This window comes from Cottoperca gobio, unplaced genomic scaffold (assembly GCF_900634415.1).
Source record: "Cottoperca gobio unplaced genomic scaffold, fCotGob3.1 fCotGob3_329arrow_ctg1, whole genome shotgun sequence".
Lineage (NCBI taxonomy): Eukaryota > Metazoa > Chordata > Actinopteri > Perciformes > Bovichtidae > Cottoperca > Cottoperca gobio.
In genome coordinates this window covers 2,501-23,303 of record NW_021166935.1, presented here as the reverse complement: position 1 = coordinate 23,303, position 20,803 = coordinate 2,501, and the positions used below count along the sequence as shown (strand labels likewise).

The following is a 20,803-nucleotide window of genomic DNA, read 5'->3' as shown; positions in this document are numbered from 1 at the left end:
TATACTATTATATCTTATTATACTCTTATTATACCTCTTTTATTCTCTTATATACCTCTTATTATACTCTTATTATACTCTTATTATATCTCTTATTATACTCTTATTATACCTCTTATTATACCTCTTATTATACTCTTATTATATCTCTTATTATACTCTTATTATACCTCTTATTATACCTCTTATTATACTCTTATTATACCTCTTATTATACTCTTATTATACTCTTATTATACCTCTTATTATACCTCTTATTATACCTCTTATTATACTCTTATTATACTCTTATTATACCTCTTATTATACCTCTTATTATACCTCTTATTATACTCTTATTATACCTCTTATTATACTCTTATTATACTCTTATTATACCTCTTATTATACCTCTTATTATACTCTTATTATACCTCTTATTATACTCTTATTATACTCTTATTATACTCTTATTATACCTCTTATTATACCTCTTATTATACTCTTATTATACTCTTATTATACTCTTATTATACCTCTTATTATACTCTTATTATACCTCTTATTATACTCTTATTATACTCTTATTATACTCTTATTATACCTCTTATTATACCTCTTATTATACCTCTTATTATACCTCTTATTATACCTCTTATTATACCTCTTATTATACTCTTATTATACTCTTATTATACCTCTTATTATACCTCTTATTATACCTCTTATTATACCTCTTATTATACCTCTTATTATACCTCTTATTATATCTCTTATTATACTCTTATTATACCTCTTATTATACTCTTATTATACTCTTGTTATACCTCTTGTTATACTCTTATTATACTCTTATTATACTCTTATTATACTCTTATTATACTCTTGTTATACCTCTTATTATACTCTTATTATACTCTTATTATATCTCTTATTATACTCTTATTATACTCTTATTATACTCTTATTATACTCTTATTATACCTCTTATTATACTCTTATTATACTCTTATTATATCTCTTATTATACTCTTATTATACTCTTATTATACTCTTATTATATCTCTTATTATACTCTTATTATACTCTTATTATACCTCTTATTATACCTCTTATTATACTCTTATTATACTCTTATTATACTCTTATTATATCTCTTATTATACTCTTATTATACTCTTATTATACTCTTATTATACTCTTGTTATACCTCTTATTATACTCTTATTATACTCTTATTATATCTCTTATTATACTCTTATTATACTCTTATTATATCTCTTATTATACTCTTATTATACTCTTATTATACTCTTATTATACCTCTTATTATACTCTTATTATACTCTTATTATACTCTTATTATACTCTTATTATACCTCTTATTATACTCTTATTATACTCTTATTATACCTCTTATTATACTCTTATTATACTCTTATTATACTCTTATTATACCTCTTATTATACTCTTATTATACTCTTATTATACCTCTTGTTATACTCTTATTATACTCTTATTATACTCTTATTATACTCTTATTATACCTCTTATTATACTCTTATTATACTCTTATTATACCTCTTATTATACTCTTATTATATCTCTTATTATACTCTTATTATACCTCTTATTATACCTCTTATTATACTCTTATTATATCTCTTATTATACTCTTATTATACCTCTTATTATACTCTTATTATACCTCTTATTATACTCTTATTATACCTCTTATTATACTCTTATTATACCTCTTATTATACTCTTATTATACCTCTTATTATACTCTTATTATACCTCTTATTATACCTCTTATTATACTCTTATTATACCTCTTATTATACTCTTATTATACCTCTTATTATACTCTTATTATACTCTTATTATACCTCTTATTATACTCTTATTATACTCTTATTATACCTCTTATTATACTCTTATTATACCTCTTATATCGCTTATTTATCTTATTATACTCTTATTTATATTCTCTTATTATATCTTACTCTTATTAGATCTCTTATTATACTCTTATTAGACTCTTATTATACTCTTATTATATCCTTATTATACTCTTGTTATACCTCTTGTTATAACCTCTTGTTATATCTCTTATACCAAAAAGAACAAAAAGAAAAGTGTTGTTGCTCCCTGTGGTTCAGTACATACCTGCGTTAGCTCCTCGTTCCTCTCCCCCCCCCTCGGCCCACTGGATGTCGCTGTGCTGCTTTGCACGGAGAATAAAATCCTCCTTCAGGAAATGAGCAGCAAGAAAATGGATCTTTTTTTCTTCAATATGTTTTTGGAGTCGATGACTTTAATAGATTAATTGAATCCAGTACAATAACTCAGCAGCCTATTTTAATCACTTCCTTTCTCTGAAAAAGTCTTTTACATTTTATCTTCTGCTAAAAACTCCCATGAGCCTTCAGGGGTTTATTTTAAGACAGTGTCCCAGAATAATAAAAGTGTAGCTCTTTATCATCTATTTTTAATTCTGACTTTTTGTCCACTTTATTATTGTCTCAATTCAGCAGCCTGGGCGAAGATGATACACAGAAATATGAATTATTCATCCTCACACCAGCTTATTACTTTATGCGTGTCACTTCTCTGCTGTTGTTCAAAATACGTTGAACTGAAAGATTTATTTATGTTTAATGTAAATAAAATGTGGCTCTTAACATCTCATTTCACATTTCCTTTGTCTTGTAGCTGCTGTTTCTACACAGTGACTATATATTCTGTATGATGTCTACACTTATTGAAATATTAAAACTCAAATATTCGTCATGGTCGGAAAGGTGAGTTGACTTTCTGACACCCTTTAGGCTACATTTCATTTTTACAAATCTATGATTATATGGTGAAGAAAAGATCATTCCATCATCGTTCATATTTGTATTTTTGTCACAAATTAAAATTAAAATGGCTGTATATGTTTCAGACAAACATTTATTTATTTTATTTCATTACATTTTATTCATTTATTTAAAAAAAGGTTTTTATTCTATTATTTATTCTATTTTTATTTTTATTTCTAAATTGAATTTATGGAATTGTGTTTAATGGTGTTTTTATACATCACCCTAAAATTCATCCTGACTGTTTTGGTGCCTTTACATTTGTGATATCCAGTAGAACGTAATGTCTTTGCACACACAGTCCAGGAAGGAGCTGCAATCAAACAATTATCTGGACAGAACCGGCTCTGCAGGATTCTTTTCTTCTTCTGTGAAGCTGCAATCTGCGCTTTACATTCGAGGAAGCAGCGGACTGAACGCTCGGCTGCTGGAAACTCTTTGAAATGATGAAGAATCAGTCGGCATTAGTATTCATACTGTCAGTGCACAGGAAGAGCTTTAAAGTGCTTTGTTACCATCTATTTTCATAGCGTACAGGAAGATGTGTGGTCGCTTTTGATGTTACTTAATGTGTTCAGCAGTTTTTACAGCATCAGCATCTGTTACACAGAGAGAGCTGCAACATCTAAACTCTCACATCTCAGATGAAGCTTCCACTTCATTACTCACATTAACACTTTTTATATTACAATGTTTAAATATGTAAATGAGGCATTATGTAATGTAGCTGTGGAGAGTTTAAATCTACACACAAAGTTACAAACACACACTCTGATGTTCTCATGTTCCTCTCGTCTCACAGAAGATGTTCTGGAACATAAATTGACCAGAACATGAAAACATGTTTTTGCCTGCTGCTTGAAGCTCCTGAATGTGAGCGAGACGAGAGAATCCAGAAGTCAAGACGAAGCGTTCACTACATGATGTCTGCTGCTTGTAGTGGCACCATTTCTCTTCCCTGTGACGCGTTGAGTCGCAGCTCTCTGTTCTCTCAGTAACTACAGGGTTTATGCTTTCACTGCTTCACATGACGTCTCATCAGGAGGAGGAATTGATTTTAAGTTGGTGTGTGTAAGGCAGAGTGTTGCAGTGTGGATGTAATGGTGTGTGAAGTGAAGCAGAGGGAGGGGGGGGGGGGGGGGGGGGTGCAGGATTTAGCGACTCTGGATGAGAATCAGCATTCAGTGGTTCTTCTTGGTTGACTTCACCGGACACAGGAGAGGTGAGCTGCTTGTTTTCTCCTCTGAAAGATATTTAATACAGATGTATTTACTCACACTTTGATCCTCTTTCCTGCGTTAACTGTGAATGTTTCAGTCATTTATTTCTGCTTTACTTGGCTGTAAAAAGAAGTGTGTTTGCAGGATCGTCTGACTCCTCTGGGAGAGCAGGCAAGATCTATTATCAAATCAAATCAAATGTATTTATATAGCCCAATATCACAGGGAGAGACTGAGGAGGGATCCCTCTCCAGGACGGATCTATTATTGATTTATTGATTTAAAAAAAGGATCAAATAGTCACAAATCCTGTCTTCAGCGTGCACATGAAGGTGAAAACAACAACTTCACAATGAACTCGCTAATAGAAACAACATGATCTGATTATTTCCAGATTTAAAATACTTCATCAATTATTAAACGTAAACTAAAAGCAGAAATCCATTTTAAACACATTTACTGTAAATTACCAAAGTGTTTATTTCTTATAAACTCTCATGTATGGAAACTATGTGAAAGTAAATAAAATGATTATGAAAACATTAAATGAAAATGTTACCTCCTTGCACCGTAACGTTATACATAAAGTTGACTCATACTTTATTTAGTAGATAGTGCCTGATATGTTTAAACTGGTCTATATTAACCATATTATTTCATATATTACTTCATCTTCTCAGCTCAGGTTAAGTGCCTTGCTCAGGGGTACAATGGTGGTAGCCTGGTGTTGATCTCCCGACCTTCTAGTGTTTTGTTTGGAAGGCTACCACTAGGCCATCACCACCCCCAGGCACACTCTACATATTCCTTCTGATAACAGCGTTAACTTTGAGTGGAACCTGAAGAAGCTGCGACTTCACATCGTACCGATGACGACCATTTAATGATCTGATAACATTCAGAACTCTGCCCCTTCATCACTACGAGCGTTTTCACATTAGAGAAGAAAATATGAATTATTGCTGCGAAGCGTTTATTTACAAAATCAGATAAAAGTCATTCTTTAAATAAACCAACATGAGTTGGATTGATGTTCTCTTGAGTGCACAATAACAATAAAAACAAACATCTGTTTGTGCAAATGAAGCCGTCAATCATTCCTGTTCAGTCCTTATTGTTTCTGTTTCAGGGTTCTTGTTCTGCGGCTCTGGAGATCAACTGAACTTGACACAATGGAGAACAACACAACCGTCTTCCAGGAGGTCACTCGGGTTGTAAACCTGACAGAAGTGCCTCTGAACCCTCTTGAAGAGCAGTTCATAACCATATTTCTGACCATGCTCATCTGTGTCGTTGGGATTGCGGGGAACATCATGGTGGTGCTGGTGGTGCTGCGCACTAAACACATGGTGACCCCCACGAACTGCTACCTTGTCAGCCTGGCGGTCGCAGACCTCATCGTGCTGCTGGCCGCGGGCCTGCCTAACATCTCCGAAGTCGTATCCTTCTGGATATACGGATACACGGGATGCTTGTGCATTACGTACCTTCAGTACCTGGGCATCAACGTGTCGTCCTGCTCCATCACAGCCTTCACCATCGAGCGGTACATTGCTATTTGTCACTCCATACAGGCTCAGTTCATATGCACCGTCTCACGGGCCAAGAGGATCATAGCAGCGGTCTGGGTCTTCACCTCGCTCTACTGCATCATGTGGTTCTTCTTGGTGGACACGGATGAAACCGTCTACGCTAATGGAGTCGTCGTCACTTGTGGCTACCGCGTCTCCAGGAGCTTCTACATGCCCATCTATTTCCTGGATTTCACTTTGTTCTACGTGATCCCCCTCGCCGTGGCCACCGTGCTGTACGGGCTCATCGCCAGGATCTTGTTCATGAGCCCGCTGCCCTCGCATCTGAGCGACAGAGCCGGAGGAGGGTCGGTTCACCAGGGGAAGTCCAACGGCACCAACAAGACCAACAAGGGCGCCTTCTCTGCGAGGAAACAGGTACTGAAAGTCCAACTTCATGAGAAAGTATAAAAAGCTTATGAATAATTTCTGATTCGAAATATCTTTCTAAGCCAGAACTCGATGTAGTCGATTGAATTCATGTAGCCCACAGGGGTCAACAGTCCACACAGCAAACCTCTCAGAGCTACTGAGTCACATGAGTAACATCAGGAGCTTAAGTTACACAATAAACACGATCTTTTACGAACCCTCACTAGAGTTGTTTTGCTGCCTGAACTTCGGGATGTGGTGATATTTGTTTACCAGAGAACATCTCCTGTATGAAGCTCAGCTTCTTCTTCAGGCTGTGAGACTCCTCGTCCTCCAAACTCCACCAAAGAAAATCATTTTCTGCCTTTTTGTAGCAAAATTGGAATTTAACTTCATTTTGTTGCACAAACCTGTTGCACAATGACGTTTCTTTGAACCTTGAACCATGAACCTTGAAGTTGTGGCTACAAAATAAAGTTTAACGTGGTTGAAGTCAGTCAGTCTGCATTGATCTATGAAAGAATGTCATTCCTACAGTATCTGCTGTCCACAGCTGCTTTATAGTATGAAAAGCTCCTTCAGCTCATGAAATCCCTGCAGCATCTGAAGGCAGCTGGACTCAGCCGAGCGCAGAGCCGACGTTCACTGTTTACTTCATTAAATGTGAAAACAACGGCAGGCAGCTGAATTATAAGCACACAGATGGTACACACATCAGACAGGTCGCTTCTATCTTCATATTCTGCTTCTTTATGAAGGACATGACCAGTTACTGCGACGCATCACAGCCTCTTTTCCAACTTTCTTATTAGCAGAAGTAGCGTCTCATGTTCTATTCTTGAAACACTTTGCAGTGCAAACTGTTGTGTAACATTAATTACTAAACCAATTTAATATGCATACTCTGAACTATGCAAACATATCGAGGTAAAGCTTTCAGTTTGCTGGGCTGCTTCAGAGACCAGTGATAATAATCCTCACACCCACTGATCTGTATTCACTTTTACTTTACGTTAGGTTACACTACGAAACGTTACGTTACACTATGTTACATATTAATCCTCACATCCACTGATCTGTATTCACCTTTACTTTACGTTACGTTACATTATGTTACATTGCGTTACAGTGCGTTGCGTTACGTTGCATTACATTGCGTTACATTGCATTGCATTGCGTTACAGTGCGTTGCGATACGTTACGTTACATTACGTTACGTTGCGTTACATTGCATTACATTGCATTACATTGTGGTGCGTTACAGTGCGTTACAGTGCGTTGCGTTACATTACATTGCGTTACATTACGTTACAGTGTGTTGCGGTACGTTACATTGCGTTACTTTGCGCTGCGTTACATTGTGTTATGTTACATTGTGTTATGTTACATTGTGCTACGTTATCTTACATTACGCTACATTACGTTATGTTACATTAAGTTATTTTACATTAAGTTATGTTACATTGCGTTGCGTTACGTTACATTAAGTTACGTTACATTACGTTACATTACACTACGTTACGCTACATTACGTTACGTTACATTGCGTTACGTTACATTAAGTTACGTTACATTAAGTTACGTTATGTTACATTAAGTTACGTTACATTAAGTTACGTTACATTAAGTTACGTTACATTAAGTTACGTTACATTATGTTACGTTACATTAAGTTACGTTACATTACGTTACATTACACTACGTTACGCTACATTACGTTACGTTACATTGCGTTACGTTACATTAAGTTACGTTACATTAAGTTACGTTATGTTACATTAAGTTACGTTACATTAAGTTACGTTACATTAAGTTACGTTACATTAAGTTACGTTACATTATGTTACGTTACATTAAGTTACGTTATGTTACATTAAGTTACGTTACATTAAGTTACGTTACATTATGTTACGTTACATTAAGTTACGTTACATTAAGTTACGTTACATTAAGTTACGTTACATTAAGTTATGTTATGTTACATTAAGTTACGTTACATTAAGTTACGTTACATTATGTTACGTTACATTATGTTACGTTACATTAAGTTACGTTACATTATGTTACGTTACATTAAGTTACGTTATGTTACATTAAGTTACGTTACATTAAGTTACGTTACATTAAGTTACGTTATGTTACATTAAGTTACGTTACATTAAGTTACGTTACATTATGTTACATTAGCTTGTTGTTTGTCTTCTACCACAGTGAGTCTAGAATGGAAAGTGCCCCTAGTGGTACTTTGGGGTACTACAGGGGGTACGTGAGATGTTTGATAATGTTCATTTAAAGAATATGAGTTATGCATGGTTCTGATAATAATTATACTAAGTTCAATAGAAAATGTAAATATATGTTGGATAAACTACATTTTTTTTAACTGCCATAAACTGTCGACTGCTGCAACAAACTCGATCACATTCAGGATTACGATCTTCAGTGCGACCGGGACGTCAGCTTCAAAGGTGAATACAGACGAAAGTCTTTCTCTGTGTTTTCTGCAGTTTTAAAACTGCAAAAAACACAGTGAAAGAAGTAAAACAGAATTCTGTGTTTATCACTAAAAAGTGTAACTTATCAATGCAACTACAATGTTGTCTCAGTGTTGTTGCAGGATGACAAAGAAATGACATATTTGCAATGAATTTAGTGATGGATTCTCAAAGGAAGTTTGAGAAACACGTTTCTACCAAAGTGACAGGACGTAAACTTCTCATCTCTTCTTCTGCACGGACAGATCACCAAGATGCTGGCGGTGGTGGTCGTCCTCTTCGCCTTGCTCTGGATGCCTTACCGAACGCTGGTGGTGGTGAACTCCTTCATCGACCCGCCGTACCACAACACCTGGTTCCTGCTCTTCTGCCGCATGTGCATCTACACCAACAGCGCCATCAACCCCATCATTTACAACCTCATGTCCCAGAAGTTTCGCGCCGCGTTCAAAAAGCTCTGCAAGTGCAGCTGGCGACAGCAGCAGAAGGCGGCGGAGGTCAGCGTGCCGATGTATTATAGCGTGATGAAGGACTCGTCCCACGAGAGCACCGAGCAGGAAGAGGTGAGTCAGACCCACAAGAGGCTCAACGACACGGACGATGACGCGAGCACGTTCAGCATTTCTTAATGAAGGCTCCGATGGGAAATCTTTCTTTTCGGTGTTTAAGATTGTTGTTATATCCTGACGCAGAGATGTGTAGATGTTCTTCTTGTTTGCAGTGACCTTAGTGTAGTCGTTGTGGTTCTGCTTCTTTGTTGTCAGTGCAGTATGAGACTTGGCTTTAGTGTCCTTCACTGCTCAGTGCCACATAATGTGCGTCGCCATGTTTTTGGAAATATTTGTCCACATTTTAGTTTAAGAAGAAGTATAAATGTGGACGATGGATGTTATGAGACATGTGAGACGGACGCTGTGGGAGAATATTTAGAATTTGAGACAACGTCCAGATGTTTATATGTTTAATATTTAATAGGTCCCAGAATACTGCAGCAGCAAAACAAGACAACACTTTGCACTTCCTGTACCTACTTCATAATAAAAGTCAACTTGTGCTTTAAATGCTTTTAATGTGAAGCTGCAGGAAATGTCCCGTTTGCATTTGCAGTAACTTAATTATGTTTTCAGTCAATACTGCAAATATATAGAGTACTTTGATCAGAGTGTCACCCTCGTGTTTCCTCATTCAGCGATGGGTATCATCAGAGACTCCAGTTTTGACGAGCACTCGTTGTGTGCAGCCCTGAGCTCATCGACTGTCCGCTGCTCTCCATGATGAGGACACTTGTGCTTTTCATGGTTCCTCTCTCAGCCTGCAGTGGACTCACATTACACGTCACTGTGCTTCTCTTTACATGAACACATTATTAACAGCACAGACAACAGCAACAGAGTTTTAACTGTTCTGAATGTTTCACATTTAATGCATGACATCACAAACCTGCATCTTCCAAACTATTATATTTAATCATAATGAAAATCATCCAGCCGGAGCTAAAAATCCATATTTCTACGAATAAATAATCTGACTATTAATGGTCTGCAGTTTGCAGCTCCACTGTGATGGTTTCTATTAACATATACAGTTTAAAGAGACAGGGACAGTGCAGATTAATAAACATTCTGTAAATGCTCACTTTATATTAGCAGCTGTACAAGACATGAAATACATTCAAACGTTTTAGTGAACGGCTGAACAGCAGCAAGGGATTGTGGGACGGCATCATCTTCTTTCCTTAAGTGACGGACGGTCCAGCAGAGAAAAGAAGCATTCAAGCAGCTTTCTGTAGAGAACTGAGCAGCTTCCATCATGGCCGCTCACGTAGAAACTTTTAAAGCAGAAACATTATTCACATAACTTAACGCCTCCACCTGCTCCACCCTCACAGGTGTTTCCACTTCCTGATCACAGCTCAGAGCTGATGAGCATCTCCTTCACACACCTGTTAGATTTGTTACACCTGTCAGTGAGGGCACTTTTACAGGGTTTTCTTTTCTTAATTGTTATTATTATTATTATTTGGGCTTTTAATGCACAGCAGACAGAGAGACGACAGGAAATGAGAAACGACGGCCACCAACTGAGGACGTTGATGTTTATGGTCGGATACTTTTACCTTTTATAAGTTAATAACGTTTGATGACATTGTGTAATTAACAGAACAGAACCACCTGATTTCAATTAGTGAGAGTAATTAAAAAAGGTTTTAAAAATCAGAGCAACATTTTGTACTTTTTACTCCACATTTATCTGACTGCTTTAGTTACTAAACAAGTTTGACAAATAGCTTATAAAATATTATGTTTTAGTGTAGTGTTCAGTTTATACAATTACAGACTGAATAAATATATTCTAAAAATAATTGGTAACCACTTTGATGTTTTAAGTCTTATTCGTGTTATTGTTCCAGCTTCTCAAACGTGACGTCTTTTAAATGTTTGAATCAAATTTTATTTATTTATTTTGGTTTCTGCATTGAGTAAATGTACTTCTAATACTTTAAGTACATTTTCCTGGTTATACTTACACATGTAACATTTTCAATGCAGGATATTTTTACTTGAGTGAAATCTCTGAATAATTCCTCCACCACTGTTAAACCCCTGTTAGGGTTGGCAAGGACTTTTAATATTAAGTGTTTCTACCGTAGTCTGTAAGTAAGAAGTGGACGTAGTCACGTGACGTCGCCCTCTGGTTCATGGACGACTGTTTTAAAGCCTCAAATTTGTCGCCATCTTGTTTTTTTGCAGCCAGAAGGTGAAGCTACAAACAAACACTGAACAAGACTTTTTATTTTAAGCAACCAAAAAAAATTACCTTTCATGAAGTAAAAACACAAACTCTGAAAGGGTTCAAGTTAAACACCGTGGTAGCAACCTGTCAATCACAGGTAGCCCCGCCCTAAAGAGACGCTGCTTTATCCTCGATTTTAAATGTTTCCATAAGTTACTAAATGAGCATCATGTTGAAGAAGACTTGAAACTACAGATTGAGACATAAACTCATCAGGAAAATGTTACTGAGGAAATAAATCAAGAGAGAAGTGGAAACATTTTCTCATAGACTTCTATACAACCAGAGGAGTCGCCCCCTGCTGGAGGTTACAGAGAAGTGGAAACATTTTCTCATAGACTTCTATAAAACCAGAGGAGTCTACTTTAGGCGCTTTTACGTCTTGAACTTGTTACTGAATTTACTTACAACTGACCTGAAAAACAAAATAAAAAGGATTCCTCAGAGATTCTGAGATTTGTCTCATTACATCTCCAGTCAGCAAGTGCATTATGGGAAAATGATTGTGATGTTTATTGTTGTCAACAAGGTTCCGTCTCCGTCGTCTTATTGTTTTCATCATCGCTGCATCTCTGTAAATAAATCCAGTTCACGACCTGCTGAATATCTTTATGTTTCCTGTGTATTGAACTCGTTTATCTTGTGTTCTGTAAACATTCTCTTTACTTCTGAGAGTTTTGTGTTGAATTAAAATAAATCTTGACGATATTCATTTGGTATTTCCTTTAGAAAATGTAAATGTACTCAAACTGAAACACATGTTTGCTCTCAGCGTCACAGCAGCTCCGAAAACAGGATCACAGATGGATATCTAACAATTCTGTTTGATTTGCATTAATTAGCCGACTGTATATTTGACCATGTTTGGAGACATCACACCTTTTCTCCAGTTTCCTGCTGCAGCTCTGAACTATAAAAAGTGAAGACGACAGCTTTGTGTTGGATCTAAATGCAGATTCACTTCAGGTTCTCCTGCAGAGTTAATAATCAGCGTTGTCTGTGTTTTCTAATGCAGGAGCCGTGTTCTCCGTCACGTCAAGAGTTTTGTATAAAACCTTTAAATCCCTGTGGACGTTGTGCTGATTCAGTCCATATAAGGAGTGTTTGTGATGCTGCACAGAGGTCTGCAGCAGACCGGCTGCTCGCGGCTGCACACACTTCTAGCTGTTAGAAGTGGCAGCATGGATCAATAATATATTGTTTCTGAGTTGTGTTCTGTTGTATGTCAGATAAAAGACACATCTCTTCTACTAGAACACTTTCATTCTTTACTGATTTCTATATCAGTCCTACAATTTGTACAAAACTCGATATCTTTTCTCGAGACTCATCAGAAAAGCTTTTTCTAACCGTTCACAACACTTTGCTTTGCTTAGTGCGTCAAATCTCTATAAGTTTTAAACTCAAAGGTCCAGACAGACACTGAAGATGTGATTTAAAGTGAGACCGACCACTTTCTGCAGAGATGCAACACTTTTTTCAAAGAGTGACAGGTTGGCCTATTTAGTGATGTTGGGACAGCCTGGTAATGATGGGACTATATTATTCTCTGCAGAATGTAACACGCAGGTGACGAAAGAAATGATTCATAAACACTTCAGAGGGGAAATCAAGGAATTTCTTTGGCTGTTTTTCCCAAAGCTTGCAACATCCAAACAGTATAAGTGCTCTATTATGTGCCGAGTGTCTGTGAGTAGGTGTTTTTATCCTCGTACAATAGACCCGAGCTCTCGTTCTGCATCCAATTATAACAATGTTGACCTACAAATGTCCCTAAAAACAGAAACAGAACCTCGGTTGCCCCGAACACCTACCAGTGTTGTTAGTGATGTGCTTCATTTAACATTTAGATGTAAATGTGAAAAGTAAAAAAAAAAAAGATATATATCTATATCTATTTATAGATATATATATATATATATATATATATATAGATATATATATAGATATATATATAGATATATATATATATATATTATAGATATATATATCTATTATATATCTAGAATAATAGAGATAGAGAGATAGAGAGATAGATATAGAGGTAGATAGTAAGAGAAGAGATAGAGATAGCAGATAGAGAATATATTATAGATATATATATATAGATAATATATATTAATAATATATATGATAATATATATATTATATATATATATAATATATAGATATATAATTATAGTATATTATAATATATTATAGATATATATATTATATAGATATATATATATATATATATATATAATATTATTTATATATCATATATATATATAGATTATATATATATTATATATCTATTATTTTAGATATATAGATATATAGATATATATATTAGATATATATCTATTTATATATCTATTTATAGATATATAGATATATAGATATATATATTAGATATATCTATATATATAGATATATATATTAGATATATCTATATATATATTAGATATATCTATATATATAGATATATCTAATATATCCTACGCTCGATGTTTATCTGAAAGTGCTGTGACTACATTTAAGGAAGTGATTCCATCAGCACTTAATACAATACCAGAACTCAATATCAATATAACGGAGGACTCCAATGCTAACTTTAGTCCCTCCCAAATTAATCATCTTGTTGATAACGCTGCAGCCTCACTGCGAATAACACTCGACTCTGTCGCTCCTCTAAAGAAGAAGATCATAAAACAGAAAAAGAAAGCTCCGGCTTAATTTACAAATCCTCAAACTAAAACAAAAGTCAAGAAATCTTGAAAGTAAATGGCGTTCCACTAAACAGGAAGAATCTCGTTTAGTCTGGTTAGATCATCTTAAAACGTATAAGAAGGCTCTCCGTAATGCAGAGCAGCTTATTACTCTTCCTTAATAGAAGAACATAAGAACAACCCCAGGTTTCTGTTCAGCACTGAGGCTGACAGAGAGTCACAGCTCTACAGAGCCTTCTGTTCCTATATCTCTCAGTAGTGACGACTTCATGAGCTTCTTTAACCATAACATTATAATTATTAGAGACTAAATTAATCTCCTCCTGACCTCAATCAGTAACGACTTAACTTCAACCTCCGGAACCTTAAAAACATCTGTAACTCCTGAAATATATCTCGACTGTTTTACTCCAATCAACCTTAACCAACTAACTTCAACAATCTCATCGTCGAAGCCATCAACCTGTCTTTTAGACCCGATTCCAACTAAACTGTTTAAAGAAGTTTTACCCTTAATTAACACCTCGTTATTAAATATGATCAACCTGTCTCTATTATCTGGCTACGTACCACAATCCTTTAAAGTAGCTGTAATAAAACCACTTCTTAAAAAGCCTGGTCTTGATCCAGAGGTTTTAGCCAACTATAGGCCGATATCTAACCTTCCCTTTCTCGCTAAGATCCTTGAGAAAGCAGTTGCAAAACAGTTGTGTGACTTTTTACATAATAATAGTTTATTTGAGGTTTTTCAATCTGGATTTAGAGTTCATCATAGCACAGAGACGGCACTGGTGAAAGTTACCAATGACCTTCTATTGGCATTCAGACAAAGGACTTGTCTCTGTTCTTGTCTTGTTAGACCTCAGTGCTGCTTTCGACACTGTTGATCAGGACATTCTACTACAGAGACTGGAACATTGTGTTGGCATAAAAGGAACCGCACTAAGCTGGTTCAAGTCCTATTTATCTGAGCGATCTCAATTTGTACGTGTTAACGATAAATCCTCCATGACAGCCAAAGTCAGTCTTCGGAGTTCCGCAGGGTTCTGTACTTGGACCGATTCTATTCACCTTATATATGCTTCCTTTGGGCAATATTATAAGGAACCACTCTATACACTTTCATTGTTATGCGGATGATACCCAATTATATCTATCAATTAAACCAGATGAAACCAATCAATTGGCTAAACTTCAAGCCTTAAGGACATAGAAACTTGGATGTTCTGCAACTTCTTGATGTTCAACAGACAAAACTGAAGTTATTATACTTGGCCCTAAACGCCTCCGAAACGCATTTTCTAATGACATAGAAGCTCTGGATGGCATTAACTTGGCCTCCAGCACCACTGTAAGGAATCTTGGCGTCATCTTTGATCAAGATCTGTCGTTTAACTCCCACATAAAACAAATCTCAAGGACTGCCTTCTTTCATCTACGTAACATTGCAAAAATAACATCCTGTCTCAAAATGATGCAGAAAAACTAGTCCATGCATTTGTTACATTAATGTGTGTGTTACATGTTCCTGTTACATTAATGTGTGTGTTACATGTTCCTGTTACATTAATGTGTGTGTTACATGTTCCTGTTACATTAATGTGTGTGTTACATGTTCCTGTTACATTAATGTGTGTGTTACATGTTCCTGTTACATTAATGTGTGTGTTACATGTTCCTGTTACATTAATGTGTGTGTTACATGTTCATGTTACATTAATGTGTGTGTTACATGTTGCTGTTACATTAATGTGTGTGTTACATGTTCCTGCTACATTAATGTGTGTGTTACATGTTCCTGTTACATTAATGTGTGTGTTACATGTTCCTGCCGCAGTGGTACGCCTTCCAAACAGAACACCAGATGGTCGTGAGTTCAATACCCCTGCACCATTGTACCCCTGAATTTATTCTTCAGATTCCATTAATTTACCTGTAAAGTTTGTGGAATAACTTGAGGATTTATAATAATAATAAACTTTATTTATACAGAACTTTTCATACAAGAAATCCAGTTGTTTTACAACAAAGAAAAATAGACATGGAATGAACATAAAACCATAAACAGATTATCGTGAGATAAAATAAATACAATACATAGAATAAACAACATACGATGGAAAAGAAAACCTAATGCGTTGGAATAATAAAGTCTTATTAATAGTGAAACATGAAATCAGTACTTATGTTTCCTCTGCAGCTGCGTTGAATGTGCTGGAAGAAGAAGAAGAAGAAGAAGAAGAAGAAGAAGAGACTCTTCAGGGTTGAAACAGGGTCTCGTGTCCGTTTACATCGAGCCAACTCTAAGCTTAATTGAACGTGACATGCAGTTAACAAAGCTCTGTGATTATGCAGAGACGGCCCAGGCTCCAGGTGCATCATGGGTAGTGAGAAGTCAGCTGGCTCGCTCTTGGACTCGCAGCTCGGGACAGAAACACTTCCTGTGATGGAGCTCGCTGCTCCGTGAAGACATGTCTCGTCTCAGGTAAGACTCATAACATTCTTCATTGTTCTTCATCGCTGAGCATCTGCTGTTGTTGGAAGTTCTTTCATCTGGTTTCACAGGAACACATCAAACTAATAACAAAGTGTTTGAGAATTTTGTCAGGAAGTGTTTCTGTGCTTAGAGGGCACTGGCCATAAAGCTCTTTAAGTCCATTTGCTGCTCTTGAGATGAGCAGCTGATTAGATCTTCACGGCTTTAGAGCCTGAAGACCGATGATGAGGAGCCTCACACCTCCTCAAGTTATTAACTGAGTCATTTCATCTGAGTTTATATGTGCAAATCTGTTTCCAACAAACTAAGCACAACAATTATTTATATATTATAATATATATAAGATGTAACACACATTAATGTAACGGGAACATGTAACACACACATTAATGTATATATGATGGTATCATATATATGATACCATCATATATATATTGATATATATGATATATCTATATATATATATATATATAGTATTTTTACACTTTTATTTAAAGTGTCGGTTCATTTTTATATACGGGAAACATTGTTCTGATGCTTTACGGTTTAGTTTCAGAGTCTTGTGGATTCAAGTTTTCAGAAGTCTGTGTGTCAAACTGCAAATATATAAATACGTTCATTATTGGGGAACAGCCTCACTTCTCCATTATTTAAGTCTTCAGGGTGATCTTGTTATGTTTCTGTGATATTGTAAACACAGAACCACATGCTCAGAACAATAAACTTGGTGTTGACGGCTTCACGAGCCACAAGGTCGTTTCCTCACCTGCATCCTGTTCTCGCACAAGGAAAGATCTGCAGCTTCCTTCTCTGCTGCGTATCCTCTCCTTCGTGCTCTTAAAGAACATGAACTGAATAAGAGTCATGTTGTATGTAATAACTGACGTTAGCAGCCAGCAGAATAAACTGTAAATACTTTGTGTTGCATGAAAACTAAAAACATTCCTTTGTGCAAAACAGGAAGCAGTTTAGTACGACTTCAGCGTTCAGGATCTTCCTCTGCCCCTGAACGCCACACGCAAGACGCTCTAGTTTAACCCTCTGATGAAGGAAGACGACGCACAGAAGATAATAATCCTCTAAAGATGGCCGACACTTGGCTGTATGTTCCTGAGGAGCCAGGAGCCGGATCAGTGGAGGACGACATGTGTACGCTTCAGATTAATATCCAGCATGAAGTCATCCCCTCCATCATCTGCTCCACCTGCTTCACTGCAGGACTCATCTACACACTGTTCGGTACGGATGCATGCACACTAATACGGGCTATGATATAATATGTACTATTATTATTATTATTATTATAACTATGATCATTTAATATTAGTCATAATAATAATAAATACAAATACTATTAATAAGTAGGGCTGTTAAATGGAAGCATTTATATAGATGAATAAATTATAAAAATAAAACAAATATATTATTCAGCTTTGCGTTATATACATATATCATATAAGCATTATATAAAGAGTTAAAAAGACTTACGGCCACATTTTAGGCTCAGCAATTATGTTTAATGATAAAAAAGAAAATATAAAATGTATTCTAATTCGTCCTTTTCATATTTATAGTCAATGCAATGAGCCACGATAATGTTTTTCTTAATTTGAGGGTTTATTAAGTAAATGTTGAAGTGACTAATAAATCATCATTATATTATATTGACAGTCTTAATGAAATAAAATAAAATTATAATAAAAAAATTATAAAAAAATTATAAAAAAATTAAATCATTAGAAATCATAATGATAATAATAAAATAAAATATAATAATAATAGAAAGAATAAATAATAATAAAACTTTATTCATAAATCACTTTTTAAAACAAAGGTTTAGAAGCTGTTGCAGCTTCTGTGAGTCTCCTTAAAGTCTCCAAATGTCCCGGCGCTCAGCTGGTGTGTGAGAGCTGCCAGAGTTCAGATCAGCACAAAGCTGCAGGAGTTAATTAAGGGCTGCTAGCTCAGAGCCGGTTGTTCTTTATCTTCAAAAGTAGGCTAAAAACATATCTCTTTACTTTAGCCTTTTAATGGTGATATTTTATATCTCTTTACTTTAGTCTTTTAATAGTGATATTTTATATCTCTTTACTTTAGCCTTTTAATGGTGATGTTTTATATCTCTTTACTTTAGTCTTTTAATGGTGATGTTTTATATCTCTTTACTTTAGCCTTTTAATGGTGATGTTTTATATCTCTTTACTTTAGTCTTTTAATGGTGATATTTTATATCTCCTTACTTTAGCCTTTTAATAGTGATATTTTATATCTCTTTACTTTAGCCTTTTAATGGTGATGTTTTATATCTCTTTACTTTAGCCTTTTAATGGTGATATTTTATATCTCTTTACTTTAGCCTTTTAATGGTGAATTATTACTGGTTTAACATTGAATGTGTAAAGGTAACTAGGATAACATTTCAGAGTGTATTTTTGAAAAACTTGAGATCAAATAGACTGTGTTACCACGGGAACAAGAGGAAGCTTCTCTGATAAATGTGTTTACATGTTTTTTACACAATTAGTGGAAAAGTGAAAGATTAAAGAATATATTGGAGAAGAACTGGCTTTGACCGATAGGTTTCATAAAACTTAACAAACAGGGGTTTGTTTATGAAATGGGCTTTAACAAAGAATCTGCCAAAAGAATCTGGACTCACAGAGACGTCTGTGTTTTATACGTTAAAAGGTCAATAAAGAGGTCGACGCTGTAAACGTAAATAATGTGTCGCAAAGGGAGTGAACCAGTTGTAGGGCCCCAGGGGCCCATTGTTGATCTCATGCTTTCAAAATATGGCTCTGATAGTTTAAAACATTTACAAGAATGGTGACGAATGTGGTTTCAGGAGGTCGTTAAGTACGGCACAGATACTAAGCACTTTGGGCTATGATTCTTGTATGAAAGGTGCTATACAAATAAAGTTATTATCATTATTATTATTATTATTATTTAAGTTATTATCATTATTATACAGCTTATTGTTGCACCAAGATCCTCATTCTTATGTCATTATTATTGATGTGTAAAGCTCATGTTGATCTTATTTACTTTCATTAGCTTAGCATTAGCAAACAGGCCAAAGTGCAACATATGGAAACAATAGAATAAAACCTTCAGTTTTGTGTCACGGTTAGAACTTCATGAATAAAGTGTATTTTTATAAACAGCTGTATGTTTAGTAATAATGCTGTGAGACACATTTACCACCGACTATAAAACAAGAGAGAATATGTGCACACACACATCCCATAATGTGTCAACTTAGAGTCAGTATGAACAACAGTCAAAGGAGATCATTAGAATAGTTTTGAAAAGGAAATTAAAATGATTCATTTGAATTAAATATAAGTGTGTTTATACATTTGTCTTTTTGAGAATTTATAATATACATACATTTAATTTTGTTTCACAATTTTACACTATTTTGTCAAAATATAATGAGAATTATACAAAATAATGAGTGTAAGGGTGTAAGAAGCCTTCAGTGTGTTTTTAACATGTGTAACTAAATGCAGTTCCTTACGTCTCAGGATACTGCTGCTTCAAGATGGTCACGTTCTTCTGCGGCTTCCTGTCGGGCTGTGCAGCCGTACTGCTGCTGCACCACAGGGAGCCGCTGCTGGAGGCCGACCTGTGCTCCGGCACCAAGGCGGGGCTGGGGCTGGGGGTGGGCGTGCTGTGCGGGCTGATGAGCATGCTGCTGCCCCGGCTGGGCCTCGTCCTCTGCGGCCTGCAGCTGGGCGGCCTGCTGTCCGTCGGCCTGCTGCTGCCGGCGGCTCAGTGCGGCGGCCCGGCTCCGGCCTGGCTGCCTCTGGGCGTCACGGCGGCTGCCGGCAGCGTTGCCGCCCTCCTCGCTCTCCGGTGGCAGAAACTGTTGAGCGTCATCTACACGTGCGTGTTCGGAGCCACCACTGTGACACTGTGTGTGGATTACCTGCTGGGGAGGCTCGCGCTGCCGGATCAGGTGTACGACCTGTTCTGTGAAGTCTCCCCGCGTCCACTCTGCTGGTTCAACTGGACCATCGCCGGGATGTGGCCCGTCCTGGCTCTGGTGGGGGGGGCGGTGCAATGGGGGGTGACTGCAAGAGGAGTTTCACACACAGAAAGTGAGTATCACTTCACACACACACACACACACACACACACACACACACACACACACATATAGGCTGAGAAGTGTGATACCACTGTAGTTGGCACACACTCTCTGGTCCCCCTTTTTAAATAGGGGAACCACCACCCCGGTCTGCCAACCCCTAGGCACTGTCCCAGACTTCTACGCAATGTTGACGAGGCG

General features: G+C 36.2%; 2 protein-coding genes across 2 annotated transcripts; both read left to right on the top strand.

Annotated features, from left to right (window-relative positions):
* Positions 1-4,755: 4,755 nt before the first annotated feature.
* Positions 4,756-9,522, top strand: LOC115005604 (thyrotropin-releasing hormone receptor). The gene is made up of 2 exons (XM_029427493.1): positions 4,756-6,016; positions 8,751-9,522. The coding sequence occupies exons 1-2, from the start codon at positions 5,240-5,242 to the stop codon at positions 9,132-9,134; spliced, it is 1,161 nt and encodes a 386-aa protein (XP_029283353.1). The 5' UTR covers positions 4,756-5,239; the 3' UTR covers positions 9,135-9,522.
* Positions 8,960-20,617, top strand: LOC115005603 (transmembrane protein 198-like; the record flags this gene model as incomplete). Its single annotated transcript, XM_029427492.1, has 4 exons — positions 8,960-9,068; positions 16,210-16,494; positions 17,467-17,745; positions 20,037-20,617. Coding segments are annotated over exons 3-4 (735 nt in total), but the record flags the coding sequence as incomplete, so codon positions are not given.
* Positions 20,618-20,803: the final 186 nt, after the last annotated feature.

What these genes read in the sequence shown, in the direction of transcription:
- LOC115005604 (XM_029427493.1), top strand. Translation starts at nt 5,240, where the DNA reads ATGGAGAACAACACAACCGTCTTCCAGGAGGTCACTCGGGTTGTAAAC. An exon ending in CCTTCTCTGCGAGGAAACAG is followed by an intron (nt 6,017 to 8,750) that starts GTACTGAAAGTC and finishes CTGCACGGACAG; the next exon opens with ATCACCAAGATGCTGGCGGT.